The sequence below is a fragment of the Bactrocera dorsalis genome, chromosome 3 (assembly GCF_023373825.1).
Source record: "Bactrocera dorsalis isolate Fly_Bdor chromosome 3, ASM2337382v1, whole genome shotgun sequence".
NCBI lineage: Eukaryota > Metazoa > Arthropoda > Insecta > Diptera > Tephritidae > Bactrocera > Bactrocera dorsalis.
The window spans coordinates 71,405,962-71,428,288 of NC_064305.1; the positions used below are offsets into that span (position 1 = coordinate 71,405,962).

General features: G+C 37.0%; 1 protein-coding gene across 5 annotated transcripts in view; it reads right to left on the reverse strand.

Moving 5' to 3' along the window:
• The window catches only part of LOC105227311 (gamma-1-syntrophin), an 88,627-nt gene that overhangs the window by 31,585 nt on the left and 34,715 nt on the right, over positions 1 to 22,327 (reverse strand). For all 5 annotated transcript variants that reach the window (XM_049451875.1, XM_049451877.1, XM_049451873.1 and 2 more), the window contains 5 exons: positions 19,509 to 19,655; positions 17,483 to 17,768; positions 7,867 to 8,031; positions 7,040 to 7,224; positions 2,017 to 2,175 (listed from right to left, as the gene is read on the reverse strand). In XM_049451875.1, the coding sequence (XP_049307832.1) occupies positions 2,017 to 2,175; positions 7,040 to 7,224; positions 7,867 to 8,031; positions 17,483 to 17,768; positions 19,509 to 19,655 (942 nt within the window). The remainder of the gene's footprint in view (positions 1 to 2,016; positions 2,176 to 7,039; positions 7,225 to 7,866; positions 8,032 to 17,482; positions 17,769 to 19,508; positions 19,656 to 22,327) is intronic.

Genomic DNA, 22,327 nt, shown 5'->3' on the forward strand with positions numbered 1-22,327 from the left:
TAAGAATAAAAATTTCACAGCAATTTTCGCATCAATTACGGTTATTGCTAGCAAAGCAATGCAAATGCTACACATAAGCAATACATAAATTAAAAAATAATAATTCCGTTTAAATAAAAGCTTCACGCATGACTCGCCTGTAAAATGAAGCGGAAGTGAGTGGAAATATAAGAAATAAAAGATGCAAATTCATGCTTACTAAAGCGTATGAAATTGGAAGTTATCAAATACACCGGAAGCTATAGCGCTTGCGGCCAGCGGACTCACTAGCTGCTCTACCGTATGTAGTACATATGTTTTATATCTAGCTATGTAAGTATAAAATGCTGCTTTTTGAGGACGAAATTTGCATTTATGCAGCTTTTATCATTTTTGTTGTCCAGAATGCATATTTTTTGCACTTTTTGTTCGCTTTTTCCATTTCTTTTGCTTCATTTGTACTTTTTCTCGTTTTTTTGCCAACGATTGCTGCAAACTGTAGGTGGAAGAAAATGGTTTGCTTCATCGCTATCGGATTTGTTGCTGCCATGAACACGTAAATTGTTCGGCGCGAAAATCCACTGCCTGTCATATTTGTTATTTGGAATTCACTTCCTGTTTCATATGCTTGCAACGCGCAGCGCAAAATGTATCAGCAATATGGAAATTCATACTTGTTTTTGTTATCGTTATTGCAAGTGACAGCGCATGTGTGTGTATGTGCTAACCCAATATTCGTGAGAATTGTGTCATTTTACATTGATGACGATGCGGATAGTTTGTAGATGTGTATATATATACCGCTATATTATATATGTGTATTTGAATATTCATATATATAGAGGGGTACTCTTAGATTCCGTCAATCATTTCCTTTATCAATATATTTTACTTTCAGCGAAATACTTTTACACAAATAGCGTAGCTTAAATTTTATTAAACACCTGTATCATTTCTGTGCTTCAATCAAAAGCAATTTAGTTCGAGAGAATTTAATTTTGGTCTGTTTCAATCACATATCAGTTGAGTTATTAAATTGAGAAAATCTAATTCTGATCCGATTAATTTTTCCAAATTGTGCACATATGTACATATGTATATACGATTGCAATTCTACACCATTATGAAATGGACTAGATTAAATATAATAAGACTGAAAAGCTTATTTAGATCCAATTAATAAAAAAAATTTAAAGTGCTGCCATCTGTTTGAAATTTGTATGAAAAATTATCTTTTTTTTAAAAGCATCATCCTCATCAAATCATTAATAATTAAAAAAAGAGATAAAGTGTTGCCACCTGTTTAATATTTTTTTCGAAAAATAATTTTTTTTAAATCATCTTCAATATAATTGTTTCATTATTTCAAATTTCGTATCAAGTTCAGACTAATAATTTTTCGGGTAAAAAAAAATAGTTGCCACTCGTTCGAAATTAAAAAAAATGACTTTTTATATTCTACCTCAATAATATGGTTAAATTATTCCAAATTTTGTATGAGTTTTTCGTTTTGGTTAGTTTAGATAAAAGTTTAAATTGTTGCCCCCTGTTTGTAATTTTTCGAAAAATAAACTTTGTTAAATTTAATTTTCAAAATTTGTGTTAAATTTCGTGTCAGGTTTAGACTAATAATGGTTTGCGTAGAAAAAAAGATAGTTTAGAAAGTTGCCACCTCTTTAAATTTTTTTCGAGAAATAAAGTTCGTTTAAATTCTTCCTGAATAATTTAGTTTTAACTATCCAAACTTCATATCAGTTTCAAATTGCTGCTAAGAATAATTTTTTAAAGTGTTGCCATATGTTTTTAAATTAAAATGGAGAAGTTTTATAATCTGCATGACAATTTTAATATTCTCGATTCAGTGCTGTATGTACATATGTTATTTTAAAAAATATATTTAAATCTTTAGTGTTTTCAATGTCCAAATATCGCACAGTCTGGACACTTTCACATTATAGTGCCTTAATTAGTTTTTATAGTTGAATGCCACTTTTTGTATGTTACTAGGTTTTGTATTTTGAACAACCTTGTACTTACCGGTGGCGTTTCAAAAAGCATCACTTCAGTGCCTTTTAATACTAGAAAACGTGGTTTGTAGCTTTGCCAGGAGATATTGTTGTTAATAACACCCTCGTTCACCCAGCCCATGTATTCGATGCGCTCGCCTACGGCAAAATTGCGATTATAAAGCTTCATCTGTGGTGAAATAATATGGAGAGAAAATGAAAAATGTAAAAATTATATAGATTTAGGAACTTCTACTAAATACTTTATACTAGTAATAACTGATACTCGAAATAAATTTTCATAGCTGTCTACTAGTACTATAACAGCTGATGCTTAGAGCAACGATTAATATATTTCCCTTTTGGAAATATTTGTTTCCAAATAAGCATTCGCCTAAGTAAATAACTTCTCGTATTATACGGAGGTCAAAAACTGAAAAAGATTCATGGGGAGTAGATTCAGAGAAGACTGTATGAGAAAGCAATTTATGGTGTGGGCTATTGTGATGAAAATGACGCTCGCGTTAAGCTCTTTCGAACGAGTTTTAAGATACATAAATATTAATGAAGGTTAAGGAGGTCTAACTTCGAAATATATGTATGTATTGAGATATCGATAGGTTCCCAATGTAATTTGCGAACTTTGTTCCTCAGGTACCTCAACCTTATGAATTGTTGTGTTGAAATTTTTGGTCAAATTTACTCCCTTTCTTATTAGTTTTTATTATTAATGTATGAATATAATTTCAAGTTTGCTATTACAAAACATTGCCCAGTTCAGCTATATTGATCAATTATTCCAGCAAAAAAACACCTTTGTAACATATTTCATAGTCACAACCACCATTTTAGAATATATTTCACATTTAACATTCGATTTTATATCCCTTTACAACCACATTCACCCCCAAGAGAGCAAGTCTCTTCGTTAACTTCAACAAAAGCAATTAAAGCGTTGATTTACAAATAGTCATTGCTTTGGTAAGCCAGATATTTGCTGCTTTATTTATGACCAATTTTTCAGTTCTTCCTTCCACTCGCTCGATATGTGGTTTTCATTGCCACGATTCCATATCTCACCAACTTTTTGTTTGTTTCACAACTCTGTTTGTGTATTTTTTGTAATTGTTGCCGAGCAATGGTGTAAAAAAAACGGTGGGCTGGTGATTGTCTTCCTGACTGCGTACACTCGTATGTGTTGTTTGCATTGAATTGCTGCATTTCCGGTACTTCCGTTTGTGACCGGTTGGCCACTCAGCAGGGTTGAATTTTGTTTTCAACTTCAAAGTAAGTATTGAGCGCGGAAAATATTTATGTTGGTGTTTGCATTTTCAATTCAAAATTGATTAATTAAAGTCGTGTTGCAATTTTTTTTGGTGAAAAAGGAAGGCTTTAAATATATTATGTAAGGTGACCCATATGGTGGATAGGCTGATAGGTATTTTTCGAAAGGAGAAAAAACTTGATAGGAACTCAATAGCTTAACTTCATTCACTTAACTTCATTGAGCTTAAGGTTTTAACAGGGTGGGAAATATGAAAAAGTTAGTGTCAAAAGATTTCACTCGAAAATAATTGTTTTGGGGTCCTGGACTCCATAAACATCTCTCTGTATATACACACACTAGTGCCTCAGTTTTTAAGATAACGATCTGAAACATTTTTTTCTCAACCATAAGCTGCTCATTTGTCAGGACCTCCGATATTGGACAACTATAACCTATAATTGCTATCAAACTTACCGGTCTTGAAACAAGCGGTTCGATAAACAAATCTGTATAAATCTTTATACTACTCGTCTAGCTAGGTTGTGCGCTGGTTAGAAACTAGTCCTCTCTCTGAAACCTTTGGTTTTCGCAAAGGATGAAAGATAAGAGAAAGCAGCTAGCCTAAGCCTTAAGAGGGAAACGAAACACATATGCAGAGAAAAAAGAAAGAGGCTAAAGGTCGTGAGTTTGAAGAGTTTGAGAATGTGGTCGACAGCGGTAATGCTCGAAAACTCTACGAAAACTGTACGGCGACTAACGGAAGATTTCAAGACCTATCTCTATAGGGTCCAAACTGGTGATATAGTGACTGATGTTTGGAGCATACTGGAGTTATGGAGGGCACACTTCTCCAGCTGCTGAATGGCAGTGAAACAACTAAAGACGGCGAACCCGACTCCGTAATTGAAGACGATGGAAGAAATGTTCCATTACCGGTCGAGATATTCAACGATGGCGAAGAACTCTATAACTGATTTTCACTATGCGCCAAATTTTGGAAACGACTCGAAGCGAAGGCGGAAGCATAGGAAGAGGAAGACCTCCAATCCTTGGCGATATCGGGTGGAAAAGGACCTGGTTGCAATTGGTATCTCGAATTGTCGAAAAATAGTGCCACATTTTCTAAACTGCTATTCGGAGTGGAGATGTGTTCAAGAAATCAATTGTCAGCGAATTCGGATTTTTTTTATTTCCATTAAGCCGTTAGTAATCTAAATTTCATATTTTTTTATATTCTTAAAACGAGACTGTCATGAACCACCCTATTTTAGTATATACATATATGCAAATCCACTTTGTTGCACTTATGCATATGGACACTTCTGTGGCAACCGTGTTGATTTATTCCCTCATCAAAGGGACCACAAATGCGCGCAGGTGAAAGTTGATCCTTGCCGCTTTGTATTCACGCGTCTCAGCGCTCATAACATGGCGATTCATGCCATCGATGTATTCATGATTTTCTGATTTGTTTTTGTTTTTGTACTCAATGCTTTGCGTTAAACTTTTAGCACATCGCTATTATTTATCCCTGTCATTATTTGAGTTTCTATCACCCTCCAGAGATCCCGATTTCAATACATACATACATACTCTTATATATACATCGATGAGTTCCTTAGCATATTTTATATACTCGCGTTGTGAATCGGTTGCTTTTTATCCGTTATCCGTGGTTTCCGTTGGCACTTTGAAATCAAGCGTTGCTGCTTGGAGCGCTCATATAAATTTGCTTTCATGCCACGTGAATCCTTTTGTCTCATTGTAGTGGATTAAGTTGATTATACTTTGAAATGGTATTTGTGAGCTATACAGGGTACATACTCAAGTGCAAGTGTGGACTTTGGTGCTTTCAGCTTTTATGCTTGCAATTACGCTAATTAATTTGATGGCGCGAACAATGCGCTTGAGTGTTGGCGAAACTAGGTTGGCATTGCCGGAAAGTAGTCTAAGTGCGAAATTATGATAATTAAAATGCTAGGACAACATATGGGTCATTGACCTACAGTGTGAATGATAACTTATTATATTTAAGAGTGATTGTAAATGGATTTCAAAGTCGTAAAACCTTGAAGTGTGAGCGGGTCTTTTGAGTATCACTGACGAACTGCATTCAATGACCCCTGTGTGACGATGATAATATACAACTTAGTAGTTTTTAAGGATGATAAAGAAAAGAAAATATAGAAAATTCTCATATACTGTATGCGGCTCCAATATGGATACAGGCACTAGACCTAAAATTATATGCCAGACCAATTAACGCAGTGGATAGTCTTTCTGCAATATGCTTGATAAGTGTTTTCTGAATCATATCAAATGACGCTACTGAGGCATTAGCCAGTATGGCGCCGATTGACATCCTGGAAGACCAATTTGAGCGAATATATAATTACAATAGACGTCTACCGGAGCGAAAAGAGAGAAGAGAACCAAAAGCATCACAATTTGGCAGCAATGGTGGCAAATTTTTCTCTAAAGGACAGTGGACCCACAGACTGATTCCGGACATACAGTCGTGAATAGATAGACAACATTTGGACCTGTATTTCCACCTAACCCAAATACTCAGTGGCCGTGAGTGCTTAAGAAGCTACCTATAGAAAAGCAAGGTGCTTTCCGAAATAAATAGGACTTTTTGAATGTAGCGCTCCCTGGTGGCGCCATCTATATGTCGACTGGTTCGTTAGAACCTGCTATTTTTATCGATTGTTCAGTGATTTAATGACATTTCACTGATAGAAAGTGAAGTTATTGCGTGTCAGTATGTTTGTGTTATCGGTGCGAAAGTGAGCTTCGAATAAAGAGCGAATATTAAATTTTGTTTTAAAATTGGTAAAACCTTATACCGAAACGTTTTAATTAATGAAACAAGTTTATGGCGATGATTGTCTATCCCGTTGCGTTACGTTTTCTAAGTTGCAGTGAGAACATAAATGACGATCAACATGTGGGCCAATCAAAATCCGTTATCATCATTGAAATTCATGGAAATGGAATTGAACATCTTCAAAACATCGATTTATCGCATTTTGACCTAACATTTAGGCTTACGAAAGGTGTGTGTACGGTTTGTTCGGCACAAATTGACTGACAATCAAAAATTTCTCAGAATCCAACATTCGAAGGACGAGTATTTGACCAAAAATCATATTTTAACCATTAACCACTCCCTGTATTCACCTGATATGGCATTGTGCGACTTCTTCCTTTTCGGAAAAATGCATTTGCCCATGAAAGGATAGCGTTATGCAGACGTAGAGGTCATTCAAAAGGTTTGCATCGGCATACTGGTGACCATACCTGCGAACGAGCTAAAACACCCTTTCGACATGCTTTTGGACCGTGCAAAAAGCTGTACTGAAGCAGAAGGAGACTATTTAGAATAAAATAATTTGATTTTGCCGAAAAAAATTCTGTTTTTGTTTTAAGTTAGGTTAGGTTTAGATATATCGGATTTTAAATAGGATTGTGGACAGTTTGACCGAGGTATATCAAAGTTGCAGAGTTAAGCAGGCACTAAAGGGTTACAAGTGTCGGAAAATATACATACCGATTTTAAAAAGTAACATATTTTTGAAATTATTTGGAGACACTGTTAAATTTTTCCAAACATAATGAAGTATAGGTTAGGCTAGGTTATGAGAGACTTTTTCATAACTGCTACATTTTATGCCACTAATATCCACTAGAAATATACCATACGTTCAAAATCTTAATATACATACATTATATATATACAAATAAATATATTGCTTTGATTCTGTTTATATATACGTATACTCACTTGTAAATGTGTCAATCCAACAACATTATCGGTTATCAATTTAAGCCATTGACTGAGAATGGCCAAATCATCACAGTGTATTATGCCAGTCGAGGCGCCATTAAGGCCGCGTACTTCAAACGCATTGGGGCGTAACTTATCCGTGCCGTAGATATAGCGCGTTACGTAGGCCATCATCAGCGGCACTGCGCCGACGAAATGCATTCCCAGCAAACCGGATATGCGCATTTAGTAGGTAGAGGAAATGGAAATGTCAAGTGTAGCAAACGTTAGCCATGAGATGTTGCACGTGAGGCATGGTGCAAAAGTAATGCACACAAAGGTAAAAAATTCGAGTGTTGCAAGAGATGAAAGAAGTATGAAAGAGAGGAAAAAAAGTTAATTAAAAAACGTAATGAAAGCAAATTACAAAACATAATTAAAGCGTAGCAAATAGTTAAGAGTTCGTAATTGCAAATTGCCGAGAGCCGACTTCAGAGTGCCGACCGTGTCGACTACAAATTGCAATTTCTTATATCACGCAGATAATTTAATGCGCGTGCGAGTGTTTTCACGTTTTTACGGTAGCCAACACGTGTTGTATAATGTGCCTGCATTATAACGGTGAAAACATACAAACACCCGCGTACATGCACTTAACTAATTCACTCACGTATGCGTACATAATGAATACCACAGTGTTGTTGGTAGATAAATAATGCAAATAAAACGAAAAAAAAATGAATAAATGTTTGCAGATATACATATGTACTCGTATATATATTTATATATATGTATATGTATATGTATGTGTATGTGTATGTGTATAAGTGTTTGTGCATACATACCTGCCACCACATCCACCCATTTCTTTTCCGGTTCCGAACAAATCGACATCGGGCGACTACAGCTGCGACTTATTGTGCCATTATTTACCGAGGACTTGTAGCCTTCGTCAGCCTTTAATTCCGCACATGTTGCATCATTGTCCGAATCGGGTGTCTCCTTGGCAACTGAAATGTGAGCAGCAGCAACAACAATGAGTACCAAACACAATATCACAGCGTTAAATGCATTTATGCGCATGTATGTGTATGTATTAGGGCGGGCACAAAAAAAAGGTTTAATGTTTTTCTGTTGATACCATGGAATTGTCGGCAAATAAGATATACTAAAAAGCTCAGATGCTAAAATACACTTCACAAATACCAAATATTCCTTACCAGGACTTGATTTTAATCAGTTAGTGCTCTGCCCAATCCACAGAAAGGAAGACCCTACAAAATGCGCCAACTGCCGTGGGATAAGTCTCCTCAACATCGCATATAAGTATTGTGCGAAAGACTGAATCCCACCTTCAACAAACTAATTAGACCTTATCAGTGTGCTTTAGGCCTGGTAAATCAACAACCGACCAGATATTCACCATGCGCAAATATTGGAAAAGACCCGTAAAAGGAAAATCGACACACACCACCTTTTCGTCGATTTCAAAGCTGCTTTCGACAGCACGAAAAGAAGCTGCCTTTATGCCGCGATGTCTGAATTTGGTATCCCCACAAAACTAATACGGCTGTGTAAACTGACGTTAAGAAATACCAAAAGCTCCGTCAGGTCCGCCGGGAAGGACCTCTTCGAGCCGTTCGTTACTAAGCGAGGTTTTAGACTAGAAGATTAGCTCTATGACTTCTTCAATTTATTGCTGGAAAAAATATTTCGAGCTGATGCAATTTCGACTGAGTAGGCTATTGAGAAGTCTTTCGACGAATAGAAACCAAACTCTACAATTTGGGGATTATGAGCCCCGTCCTACTATATGGTGTAGAGGCATGAACGATGACAACATCTGATGAGTCGACGTTACGAGCTTTTGAGAGAAAGGTTCTGCGGAGGCTTATGTTGCGTATTGGCATCGGCGAATGCCGCAGTCTATCGAACGATGAGCTGTACGAGATATACGATGACAATGGCATAGTTCAGTGAATTTAGAGACAGCGGCTACGTTGGCTAGGTCAATTCGTCCGAAACGCTCAAGTTCTGAGTATATTCGACGGAATAGTCGTCGGGGTAAGCAGACGAAGAGGAAGATCTCCACTCTGTTGGAGAGACCATGAGGAGAACTATTTGGCCACACTTGGAATATCTAATTGACGCCAATTGAAAAGTTTTCCCACCCTAATATGCTTGCAGTATATATGAGCATATATCTTTTGATGCAGTTAAATTTGCAAATGGCAGTGGCAAAGTGTTGGAAGCAACTAAAGGAAAAATTCAGTTGAAACGAGTTGTTAAAAGCACGCAAAGTTGAAGTTAAGATGGAAAGCAATGCTGGCAAATCGAATATGTAAATACGAGTATATACATATATATACAAGGGTGTGATTGTGCAGCGACTTTTGTAATGCAAATGTACTTTGAAGTATTTGCGTGCATGCAAATACTACATATGTGCCCGAGTATCGAATACAAATGCAGCATGTGCTTCTTCTGTCATGTTCATATTTGTAGCGACATTATCCACGGACTAAGTAAGTTGTCGGTTAAAGCAGTAACAAGGTAAACGAAAAAGTGACAGTTGAAATGAGGAGATGCCAACTGAAGTAGCATACATAATAGTTTAAGTTCTTTAAGTACTTCTTCTAAAAGAAATCAAAACTAGTTTTTCGTACGTTTATAAAAGTTTAGAATTCGAAGGAAAGGTGACGCAAGTGCGCTCAGGATTACAATTACTTTAGGGTGCTAAAACATTGCTCAATCGACAAAATAATAAAAAAATACTTGAGAAGCTTTGGGATAATCATAGTTATAGCGTAAAACTTTAAAGAAACTTTTCTCGAAATTGTGCTTTTAGAATTGAAGGACGATTTTATTATATTTGACTTCCTCTAACAGAACACGACAAAACAGTAACTTTGGCTACACCGAAGGTATAATATCTTTAACCGGGGCATTCTTATAGGAACTCCTATAATTATAACTAAATCTAACAGGGAGAATGTTTTGCTAGTTCTTTTTAGCATTAGTATTTTAAATAAACAACCTACAAGTAGAGTTAAGGTTAGATTAGGTTAGGTAAATAGGCTGAACTTTCGTGAGGCCATAATAATCCCATTCCTAGGTCTGGTTCAAAAAGTCCGTCGCATATCGACAAAGCACCAAGAGCCTGCCACAATTGTAATGAGACGGCTATTATCAATACGCCGGGTTTGTAGAAAGAAAAAAAAACAAAACTCTTTAGCCTTGTCCTGGCGAAAGCTGGAGTGGAGGCGAAAGTATCTACTTAGATGTTTCCGCCTCATCTTCCTTCTTGCAGCTTTGAAAAATTGGGTTCTCGAAAATAGTAACCTTTCCGCATGTGTGCATGTGAGATAGTGTATAGTTAGGACACCTAGTAGTTCAATGAAACTTATACGTTCCAATCTGGGCCTCCACCTTCCCACAAGTGCTAGTGGCTGACCAACGATAGCTAAGCTCGCGCGAAGTCTGCAGATCCAAAGTAATGTTAATTAATAAGAAAAACATTCTTTAAAAGGATCAAGCCCATTATAATCAATGGAGACTTTATGTGGTGGAGGCCTCTAGAAAATACCACACTTGCAAAGAGATTCGAGAGCATTCAACGGCCCACTCCAACCATAGCACTTAACGCCATCGTGCACATAGAGTCCGTAGACATAGTCGGAAAGTGTATGGCTGAGAAAGTTGTTATCAGAACCAGAGAATCTGGGATCCTAAAAGATACGTATTTGAACACTCGGAAAATATCACACACATTGACTTTATACCAGATCACTTGGATCATGGAGTTGCCAAACCTAACTCTGGCTTCTTCTTCTCGGCCCATATGCAGGCGAGAGAGTTATAAGAAGCCGTTGGAGAAGAGGAGCAGTGAGGTTTTTACTGTTTACTGTCAGGATTTCTCCGTCAACTCCAGTTTCAGTCTTCCTGACTATTGCAGTTTTTTTCAAGCTGAGGTTGCCGCTATTAAGGTGGCAGTAGATTTATTGCTCCGGAGTACAGCCTCCTTCAGTGAAGTGACCATCTATTCAGATAGCGATCCAAGCCTTGAACTCATTAGCAGTGCGTTCAGCGTTGGTCAAGAAGTGTCTAATCCCGCTATCAAGAGCATCGAGTCTCTTTGTAATAGGACTGATTTGGGTGCCAGGATACAACGGAATTGCAGGAAACTGTAGAGCTGATAAGCTAGCAAGGAAATGCAGCCTAGAACCGTAATCAGTAGAAAAGGAGCGCATCAGTGCTCCCGTAACCTCTTGTGTTCTACTACTAGATAGCTGGGCTTTGCGGGAGCTTTGGCACAAGATCGATCGCAAGAGATTGAGTAATCTCTTTGCACTAAGTAAGACGAGCCTCTCCCTAGTTGTGGGGGTTTTAAGAGGTCATTGCCCTATTGGCGGCCATACTATAAGGCTCGGAATCTTACCAGTCGCCATCTGTAGAAGCTGTATTATGGATAAATACGAGGTGGAAACAACTTAATATTTCCTTCCTACTGTTCCGCGTTTAAGTGGTCAGGCCTTAAACATATTAGGATACCTTCAGACATCAGTCGAGCTGGCAGTGTAATTACACGCCTTTGCAAATTTGTATTGGCTACTAAGCTAATTTATAAATTCGAACACAGGAGTTTTTATTTTTGAATCTTCATAAGCAATGAGGGAAAATATAGCAGTCCACACGTGATCTCTCTAGATCAGAGTCGAAACTTAAATGGGCCTTTTTACAAATATCTCAATATTACGCTATTGAATGCATTACATACATACACGTATATTTATACCCGACTACATAGAAAAATATACTTTCATTCACAAAGGTTTTTATAAAAACTTCGTGCTTCGGTGAATAGTGCGCTAGTGAGCATTAACGAAGATGTGTGCAAGCGTTAAGCAGAAAAATTAGAGTTTATTTGTGTGCGAAAATTAAACCATACTTTGTTGTTGCTGACAATATACTTTGTTAATTTTTTTCTATTAAAGGAAAGCAAAGAAGCGCGAAGAAAAGGTTTTTCGTAAGTAAACACAACTTCCTCGAATATTCACAAATTGGCGATGCCTGAAGCTTGGCCACTAAAATTCTCACAAACATAGACTGATGAAAAAATACATATATTAAAAATATATCAATATGTACACATATATATGTGATTATCATAAAACACACAGACTGTTTGTGCCTTTCACATATACATTTACTTATATACAAACATAAACTTAATGAAAATTTAATACTTTAAGTTTGCTCGCTCGACATTTGCTGCCACGAAACTTTTGATACGTGAGATGAGTTGGAAGAAATTTCAAAGAAATTAAATAAAATTCACATTTTATATATATTTTTTTTGGTCTTTAAAGCTAACAAAAGGAAGGCAAGGCTTGTACAGCTTAAAGGCGCCTAAAAGCAGTCTTGTAAACAGCTTCAAGTGGCGATGAGGCAGCACACATGCAAACACACACACTTTTGAATAAGAATTAGTACACACACATACATATCTGTGTTTTCTTTCAAAGCTGTTAAAACCGAACAAAGCCTGTATGCGTACAATTTGCTGTGAATACACGCACACGTGTGTATATTTGTGCGAAAGTGGGCCAAAAGGTGAAGTGAGTGAGGCTGCCTCGGTTGTTGTTGCTTGGCCTTTGCCTGCAGGTTTACGTTTGTAGAATTTTTAAAATACTCGTAAAGTGGAAGCCTAAACGTATCTTAACGCACAAACATATGTACACGTGCTGCCATATATAGTCAATTAAGTTGCATGTGTGAGTGTGTGCGTGCTCATGTTTACCTACACGCGTTTCTATAATATTTCAAGTAGTAAATCTTGCCTTCCTCACGCATTTAATGTTTTTGTCTGCTTTTGTTTTCACAGACGGAGTTTTGTTTGCTTCCTGTTTGTTTTCTGATTTTGTGCGTAAGCCCTCAGGCTTCAGAAGGCAGGTGGGCAAGGTTTTAATTATTCCTTTCTTTTGGCGCTTAGATACTTAAAAATGTTAAAGCTAAGACAATATTGATGCAGCTCTTGATATTTTTCTTAATCCAGATGTTTTAATGAAAAAATATACAAAACTTCATCATATAGTATTTTGAAGAATTTTTTCGCCGAGATTTATTAAAGAAACATTTTATTTGTGTATCAGTGAAGCTCGTTGTAAAACGTGTTCAATCTGCTTAGGACGCTAAATCGAATGTTATCGCAGAGCAGCTTCTTGTGAAGAACAGAATGCGTGTCTAATTTCAGATCGCTATCTCAAAAACTGAGGTATTAGTTTGGATTCGAAACAGACGGACAGCTCGTCGTGCTGATCATTTAAAATGCTAGGGTTCAAACTTCATGGCATAGTTAGTTAAGAGTCTCAAGAGTGGATTATAAACTTCTTTGGACTTGTGCTAGGTTATGTTAAGAGGTAAATCCTGTTTGTTGAGACGAATAAAGTCAGTTTCGGCTATCTCTCCTGATTCGCCCAAGTTAAGAGTGCCGGCATGTTTCATCCTCAATCTAGACAAGGCAGGGCAACGGTGGAGAAACAATGGACTTAATATAATATAAAAAATAGAATGACGTAAGGGTAGGTGGCGTAGTGCTGTCGCGCAGGCGCTGCCGTCGACCAACGCCCTCTACATGTACGCGATGTGAGGACAGATACTTCTTGACTAACTTTGAATGTACAGTTTGTGAGTTTAGCGGTAGTATTGTCGCTCTGCTCTCGGAATGAATGCACACCTACTGGAAAATTGCTGCACATCGTGGCAGTATGATTACTGCTACCTTAATAACAAACCACTTCTACCTGAAAAACTTTACAGTGGTCCGGTAGTCTTAAAGTAAGATTGGCGGAGACTCCTTACAGAAAAGTCCCTCACTAAACTTCCTTTATAGCTTCGACCCATTCGAAAGCTCACCGTGCCTCTTTTTCAGAGAATCCAACCTATTCACATATCCCACGTTGGTATTCGAGCAGATCGAGTAGTACCACCTTGGCGTCGCAGAGTTCCAAGTTTTCAGGGATGCTGTTGAAAGTGGAGTGAATTTCAGATCCCAATGGTTATATAGCTTCCTTGCGCCTTTAAACGCACTTCACAGCAATTCACTTGCTGGCAAAGTGTAAGCGTGTTATGTGTAAAATGAGTGTGTAGTGTTTCCAAAACAAGAAAGATTATTTCAGGAAACATTTTCAGTTATTAAAACGGTCCCCTCACTGCTTAAAGCCTTAAGCAATTGATAATGTATTCCAAGTTAGTCGGTTAAAGTTTAGCTTTCATGATGTTTTACTTCTGAGCTTTTTCACTTTGCATTTATAATAGTGAGGCAGAGCAGGCACAAAGATACTTATCTAAAATTGCTGGATAAGTTCTTAAAGTTGGACCTAGCTCTTGTGTTATAATTTTAATTATATATATTTTTGTTCTCAGATCGCTTTGGTCATGCAAGAACTGTTTCTGAGAAGCACCCACCACGAAATCTAAGGATTAAACTAATTTTTCTGGACTCATAGTACAATATGAATGAAATGGGTTCTTCCCATCTTCCATTCTTCTTCAGTTACATTTTTTAGGTTAAAGTAATTTGGTAGATTCTCTCTGAGAGTAGCTGAACAGCTTGCGGTTTGGAACAAAAACCATCCGTAGAACTCATTTTAAAGCTTTTGGTTCATTTAGTGGTCAGTATAAGAAGCTCATGATCTTAAAAAAGTTATTAAACGTTTTTCGTCAACTCTTCAATTTCTATTTTTTAAAGAAGTGCCATTAATCTGAATAAATTTCTCTTTTTTAAAAAAACTGTCATTAATCTGAATTCAAAAGAACGCCTTTGAGATTGTAATGAAGCTTTAAATTAAGCTTATATCCTCATATTATGATTAATGAGGTCCCGAAGGCACGTACAACACAAAGGGTCACATGACATAAAAATTACATATATTCACATTATATATGTTTACATCATCATCAATTTCCCACGTACATCATATACATATGTATATGAATGCCAGGTCTACATGTAAATTATGAACTTCGTGATTATTTTTACGAATTGCGAAATGTCGCGTGTAATTATATTTAATTAAAGCATACATGTGGAAAATGAGGTGCCGCGGGTAAGGACACTCTGCGAGTTGCATGTGTTTGTGCACTTAAACACTTACACCAACACATATGTAATTTCGTTTAAGTGTATGAGTGTGTGTGTTTGTGCTGCTTTCAAAGGCCACCACGCAGACGCATGCCAATTGTGTATTGCTTTGAACTTTGTTGTGAAAGGAACTTGGCAACTTAATGAGCACAAGTTTCACTCAACTCAAAACAACAAATGCCTAAATAATGAACTGTTCTTAAAGTAATAAACTGTATTTTGTTCTGCGGGAAAAAAGCTGAGAGCGAAATGAAAATAAGAAAATATTTGGATTTTACACTTATTGCTTTCGGTTGTTATCCTAGTAAATGGCTGCGGGCATTTCAATTTGGCTAGTGAATACCACAGTTATTTCTTTGCTTACTTTTAAGCTAGCAGTGAATAAAATTTATATTTAAAAGATAATTAGAGATACTTTTGGATACAGTATTTTTGTGGCATTTTTCTCTTGGTATCTAAAATATTTCTAATGAAATTTAAAATTACAAGGAAGCTTTCGAACATTCCAGTGTTATTGGTGAGTGTGTGAAAATGGAAATTTCATTATTTTTCTTAAGGTATTAAGCACTGTTGAGGATGGAGTTATGTGTAGAAGTTATCTAAACGCCATTCACTTGGGAGTGTTCAGAAACGATTCTTTTACATACGGCTCAAGTAGGTCACGACTTCCGGTCTTAGACCAAGTAGTAGTAGGTAGTAGTGGGTAGACAAAGAACATCCGTTTGAAGGGGAGATAAAGTGAGAAGGCGAACCCTCTACCCTCCCTCAATGAAAAAGAAACAACCGCCTCTGATGAAAGACCCCCCTTTTGATGAAGACTACGGCAAACGCATTACGGATCACGATTTTAGGGCATGCACTTGCAATGTCCGGTCCCTTAATTGGGAAGGAGTGGCTGCCCAGAAGTGTGAAGGATGGGACAAGGACTGAGACGAGTAGATACTTGTGGCATTTACTATAGTAGCCATTCAAAGGAGGGCAACTTCGGTGTGAGATTCATGGTGGGAGAGAGATTGCGTCGTTGAGTCCCCGGTGGATGAACGTTAAGCCACATTCCACGTCAAAGCAAAATTCTTCATCATATCGCTGATTTGTGCCCACTTCACGATGGAAGAGAAAGACTATGTGATCAAAGATGCGTTGTATGAGCGCTTGGAGTGCCCCTATAGAGCCGCCTCGCCAAGATGTCAAAATCGTGCTTGACGACTTTAACGCCAGGGTGGGCATAACGGTCGGTAATTTCAGCCTCCATGATGAAACACCTAACATCTATTGAATCCCGGAAAGAACTCAGGACGATAGCACAGTTTACGTTGTCTTCAGAGCTGGTTCGATAGATGTAGTCTACTGCTCCGACTTTTCTTTTAGTATACCTGTGTATCCATGTTTCGTCGGCGGCCATGAAAGATCCTTTCGATTTCGCTTAAACGGCCTAAAAATCCTTGTGCGTGATAGTGTTGCGGTTGGTTGTACCTACCGCTTTATCATGCTCAATCTCCACCGAAACTATCGCAACTACTTGGGAGGGTGCAAATTTTTAAGGTTTTAGGAAATGATCCACCTGCCCCGAGATAAATTCCGCCTCCTTGTCGCGCTCTATACAGGGCACTGAAGACTCAGAAAGCACGTTCCAGCATGGCTCTTGCGCAAGCCACCGGTTCTGCGACAATGGACAGGAAATTCCAGAACACCTGTATTGCCCAGCCATTTGCAGAAGCAAGCTCAAGGCCCTAGGTTCCATCTACATGTACAGGATCACATCACCTCAGTCGCGCATAACAAGCTCCTTGCTTAGGATGCTGGACCTTTGTGACTATACCTATGTGATATAGGGCAGGGCACAATAGACTATTAGTCCGATTTCATTGAATTTCGACAGTTGTCTTATATGAAAATGAATTAATAATAATGTATTTTACTTGCGATAGCATCATTATCGTACGGTGAAGCTAAGAACGAAAATAAGGCTAAATCGACTTTGCTCGTCTTGCTGATCATTTGCATATATATTTTTTAGTGACTTCGACGTATTACAAGTTTCGTGAAAACTTAATATATCCTGATTAGGGTATAATAAGGAGGATAATTAGAGCATTCTTAAGTTCTAAAAAGTAGATTGCCCGTCATGTAATAATCTGCTTTCTATTCAAAAAAAAAAAAGTGTATTCAATTTTTCACGTGTAACCTACTAAGCCTCTTTTGGGCACAAAATTCTTTAAGCAAAGTACCGTATTATGTGAAATTAATATGCAGTACGTGTATACAATATAAAGTGTAATATATTTGGTTTTTTGCAAATCTTCATTATGCTAACTCACGTTGCTTTTGCAGGAATGGCGTCGCCGCACGGTAATGCTTCACCGTCAGCACAACAATATCGCCGGCATTACGCAATATATTCACCGCATCATCGTGCGGGCAGGCTGTGATGTATTCGCCATTCACCTTAATTATCGCATCGCCAACAAATAGTTGGCCTGTAATATCCGCCGCTTGATCCTTGTAGATGCGCGATATTAAAATGGGCAATTTATGCTCGGCACCACCTTTTATGCTTAGACCAAGGCCGCCTTGCTTTTGACGCGTAATCTGTACCATGCGCTCCTAAAAATTACACAAATAACAAGAAGCAAAATATTAATGGTATGTTGTTGTTGTAAAAGTAAGCTGTGCTTTACATTAATACTTAATGCTAAATAAATAGTAGGGGAGGACAAGATGCTGAGAAATAATGATTTGTTAGCTTTTAACGAGGGGAGTAAAAATAGTATGTATATTTGCGTATATCTTCTGTTATATAAAAGTTCACTTAAGCTCTCTGGCATTAACTTTGGAAAATTGCACAAAATTTTTAACTTTCATAAATCAATATTGCTTATAAAAATAATATATTCTCGTTGAGTTATTCATTTAAAAACTGCTTGGTTGAAAAAAATCATTTTATTTGAAATATTTTCACAATCTGGCAACATATGCATATTCGCCCGCTGCAATTTCATCCAATTATCAACGTTGCAAGTACGTATGTTCATGTATGCATAAGTGAAACTCGTTTTCGTTTTCCCTCAAGGACATTGTCATGTTCTACATGCAATCGAATATTTAATTATATATAATAACGGTTCTGTCTTTGTGTCATTGCTATGCTTTTCTGCCATACAACTGCTAGTTGCAGCTTGGAGGCATGTTGTATACTTATGATTATGCCACATACAAACATACATATACAGAATGTGCATTATATATAATATCTCATATATAAATATAACCATTTGTGCATGTTCGTCTGATAAATATCGCACTGCGCACAGCTGCATGCGTGTTCCCTCTGGGCGTTCATAAACTATTTTCCGAGTTACAACATTCAACTCATTTATAGTAAAGTTCCAACTAAATCATTTGAAGCTTATGCAAATAAATGGGAGAGACTGGTTTTATTTTGCTATTATGAAAGCATTTTGGGAATTTGCCTTTAGCAGAAAATGCGAAGTTTAGTAATTTTATTTGAATTTTAGAAACATTTAGTATTAATTTTTCTCCTTAAGCTTGGGTAATTTAAAGTATCGAGATAGGACTGCATGAATATTTGAAAGTATAAAAAATTTTGAGATTAATATAAAATTATTTACAATACTATAATATAAACGAAAAATTATTAAAATTATTACACTCTCGCGACATGTTGTTACAGATAATAGTTTCATTCACCTAAAGGTTGCTTGTATCACTTAAAGAGCTATATGTAACCACCTGAACAGGTTTACAAATCGTTCATCTTTATAATTAAAATTTAGATTCTGTAAAGAATGTTTTTCGCTCGCTTCGCTCAGCTTATGGTCAATATAACCAGCCTTCTGAGCGTATTATTCGCAACACTATCACCAACCTTGAGACCAAACATTCGTTATTAGATGATATTCAACCGAATAGACCACGTTCAGCATGCAGTGAAGAAAATATAGCAGCCGTAGCTGAGAGTGTACGCAAGGACCATTCGATTCGATGCATGAATTTCCAAATTACCTTTGTTGGAGAATTGTGAGTTACAGCAAAATTTAACTTAACCAGAAACTTGCACTAGCGTAATTGATCCCTTGGGCCTTAAAAGGCATATTCTCGTACAAAAATATATTATTTAATACTATATTTAAAATTATCAATATCTAGGTGATTATATTTTTGCGTTGTTTATAGAGTAAAATTATTTGAAAACAACATTTGTATATACATATGTATGTATATGATAGCCTGCTTTATAAAAAAAAAGATAAATAAAAACAAAGAATTTTTGCATGTAAATGATTATAATATGCGGTAGAATAATTTGAGTTAATTGCTATTTACCTTTGATTCCATTGGTGGTCCATTGTGAGGATTTGTTGGTGTAACGACCTCTAACCTTTGTAACGTAACCAGTTCCATAGTTAAATTCAGTCTAAGTGGTTCTGGTTTACTTTTGCCATCACTGACATTTACCATACCAGTGCGGATCTGTAAAGAAATATGTTAAAATTTATTTATTGTAGTTCTAGGTAAAATTACACTACTACTAATTTTACGTGGAGAGGGTAATGTCTTTGAATACGCCTCAAGTTCGTTTTATACTATTTTGCTCTATTCAATGTATTTTGCCTTTCTGTTGAAATAAGATAATTTATAAGTTTTTACAGCAGTCATAAAATTTTCAGAAAGGGAAAAGGCTGTTTTTGAATCCTTTAAATAAAGATAATGCTATTAATTCTAAATGTGTGTCTGAGCAGAATCTTATATTTTTCTAACCATTTGACTGTTTTAATAGTGAATGTATATTAGAGGCGAACGTTACTATCAAATTCCTGTGAACAAAGTAACCGATTAGGATTATTCTATATTTAGTTTAATTCTTTTTAGGATAAAGTTTTTTAAGTAATCGACATTATTGGATGCAGAACAATGAGCAGTACGAGGGCTGTCCGATAAATAACCGACCTCAACGTGAAGCTAGCGGCACATCTGAAAAAAAGTTTCTACTTCAAATTGTGCATATTATAATAGCTACTCGCCAAAATTTCAGAAATTTATCTTGCGCAATTATCTGTTGACAGTCGTTTTTGTGAGTCTATTTCGGTGATTTCCCCAAAATGGAAAAAAATGAATATCGAGCTGTAATTAAATTTTTATTTTTGAAAGGCAATACGCCTTCACAAATCAAAGATGAATTGGACTCTGTGTATGGTGACTCTGCACCATCGTTTACCACCGTAAAATTTTGGGCAGCTGAATTTAAACGTGGTCGCAGGAGCTTGGAAGATGATGAACGTCCTGGGCGACCAAAAACTGTAACCACTAACGATAACATCGCTAAAGTTCATCAATTGGTACTAGACGACCGCCGGATTAAAGTTAGGGAAATAGCTGAGATTATGAAGATGTCAAAAGAAACTGTTTGTCACATATTAAACCAAGATTTGGGCATGAGAAAGCTGTCCGCGCGTTGGGTGCCGCGTTTGCTTACGCTAGACCACAAACGTGCGCGCATGAACATTTCCAGCGCTCTGTTGGCTCAGTTTAGAGGCAATAAGACCGAGTTTTGGCGCCGATTGATAACTGTAGACGAAACTTGGATTCATCATTATACGCCCGAAACAAAAATCCAATCTAAACAGTGGATTGAAAAGGGGGAACCAGCCCAAAAAAACCTAAAGCTGTGTATTCGGCTGGGAAAGTGATGGCGAGTGTTTTTTGGGACAGCCATGGAATTATTTTTATCGACTATCTTGAAAAAGGAAAAACTATAACAGGAGCATACTACGCATCATTATTGGACAAGCTAAAGGAAGAAATTTCGAAAAATCGGCCACATTTGCAAAAAAAGAAAGTCTTGTTCCACCAAGACAACGCACCATCTCACACCTCAACAGTCGCCATGGCGAAAATCCACGAATTGCGGTTCGAACTGCTTGACCATCCACATTATTCACCGGATCTAGCACCAAGCGACTTATTTTTGTTTCCTCAACTTAAAACTGCGCTCGGCGGCCAGAGATTTTCGTCAAATGAGGAGGCAATCTCTTTCGTGAACTCGTATTTTGCAGACAAAGACGCCAAGTACTATTTGGAAGGGTGGCAGAGGTAGGAGCATCGCTGGGAGAAGTGTGTGGAGTTACAAGGAGACCATGTAGAAAAATAAAAAAAAAAAAATTTGAAAAAGTCGCGTGCATCATGGTTAGGTCGGTTATTTATCGGACAGCCCTCGTATTTTTCGCGAGATCTTTTTGACCTAGAGCAGAAAGCAAGAGACCTACTGGACTACTTTCTCTTAGCAAGGTTCATCTTGCCGCAATTGTAGAGTTCTTAACGCGCATTGTCCAATTGACATTGATGCCGGTAAGGTTTGAAAATCTTGTCGTATGTTGTATAAAAGAAGGCGAGAACATCCAGTTACTTTATCCTCCTTTGTCCAGTTTTTGCAAGACTGAAGTTGATACATGTCGGTAGTTAAAGACAGAGTTTTGTAGTACACTTCGGTGAACCAAGGGGCATACTCGAAACTGATATTAGGCACTTTCCCGTACTAAAGATAAGCTCAAATCACTTTGTAGTTTTATGAAAGTCTTGCAATCAATTATAAAGTTGTTTTAAGTAATCCAACGGACAGAAATTCTAAGCTGTCTAAGTGACATACTGGTTAAGATCGATTTTTTAACCTACCTACTTCGTTTTTATACTCTTGCAACAAATTGCTGCATATCTTGATGAAACCTGGTATACGCGTTAACTGGTAAAATAGTAAGGACGAGTTCATGGATTGCTCCAGTACCTACATTTCACTTTTTATCGAAAATATCGGTCAATGTGTGAGATATATAATTAAAATTCAGCGAAAATCCTCCTGAATCGGACCAATACTTCCCTTAGCCCCCATATAGTATAATTTTAGATTTTCGAACTTCGGGGTGACTTTGTACCGCATGTATCGGTGTGTGAGTTATCTCAATGAAATAGAGTGTTTTACTCATAACAGTGTATCTTTGATCCTAAAATGGATACATTTTAGCGATAACTTGATCTAGCCTTTATATAACTAGTAACAAGACTTCCGAGCATCTGCCTGACTTCACTGGTTTTTAGTTTGTGGATGTTAATAAGGAATCGTATTGGGAAGAAAGATAAAATCCGATCGA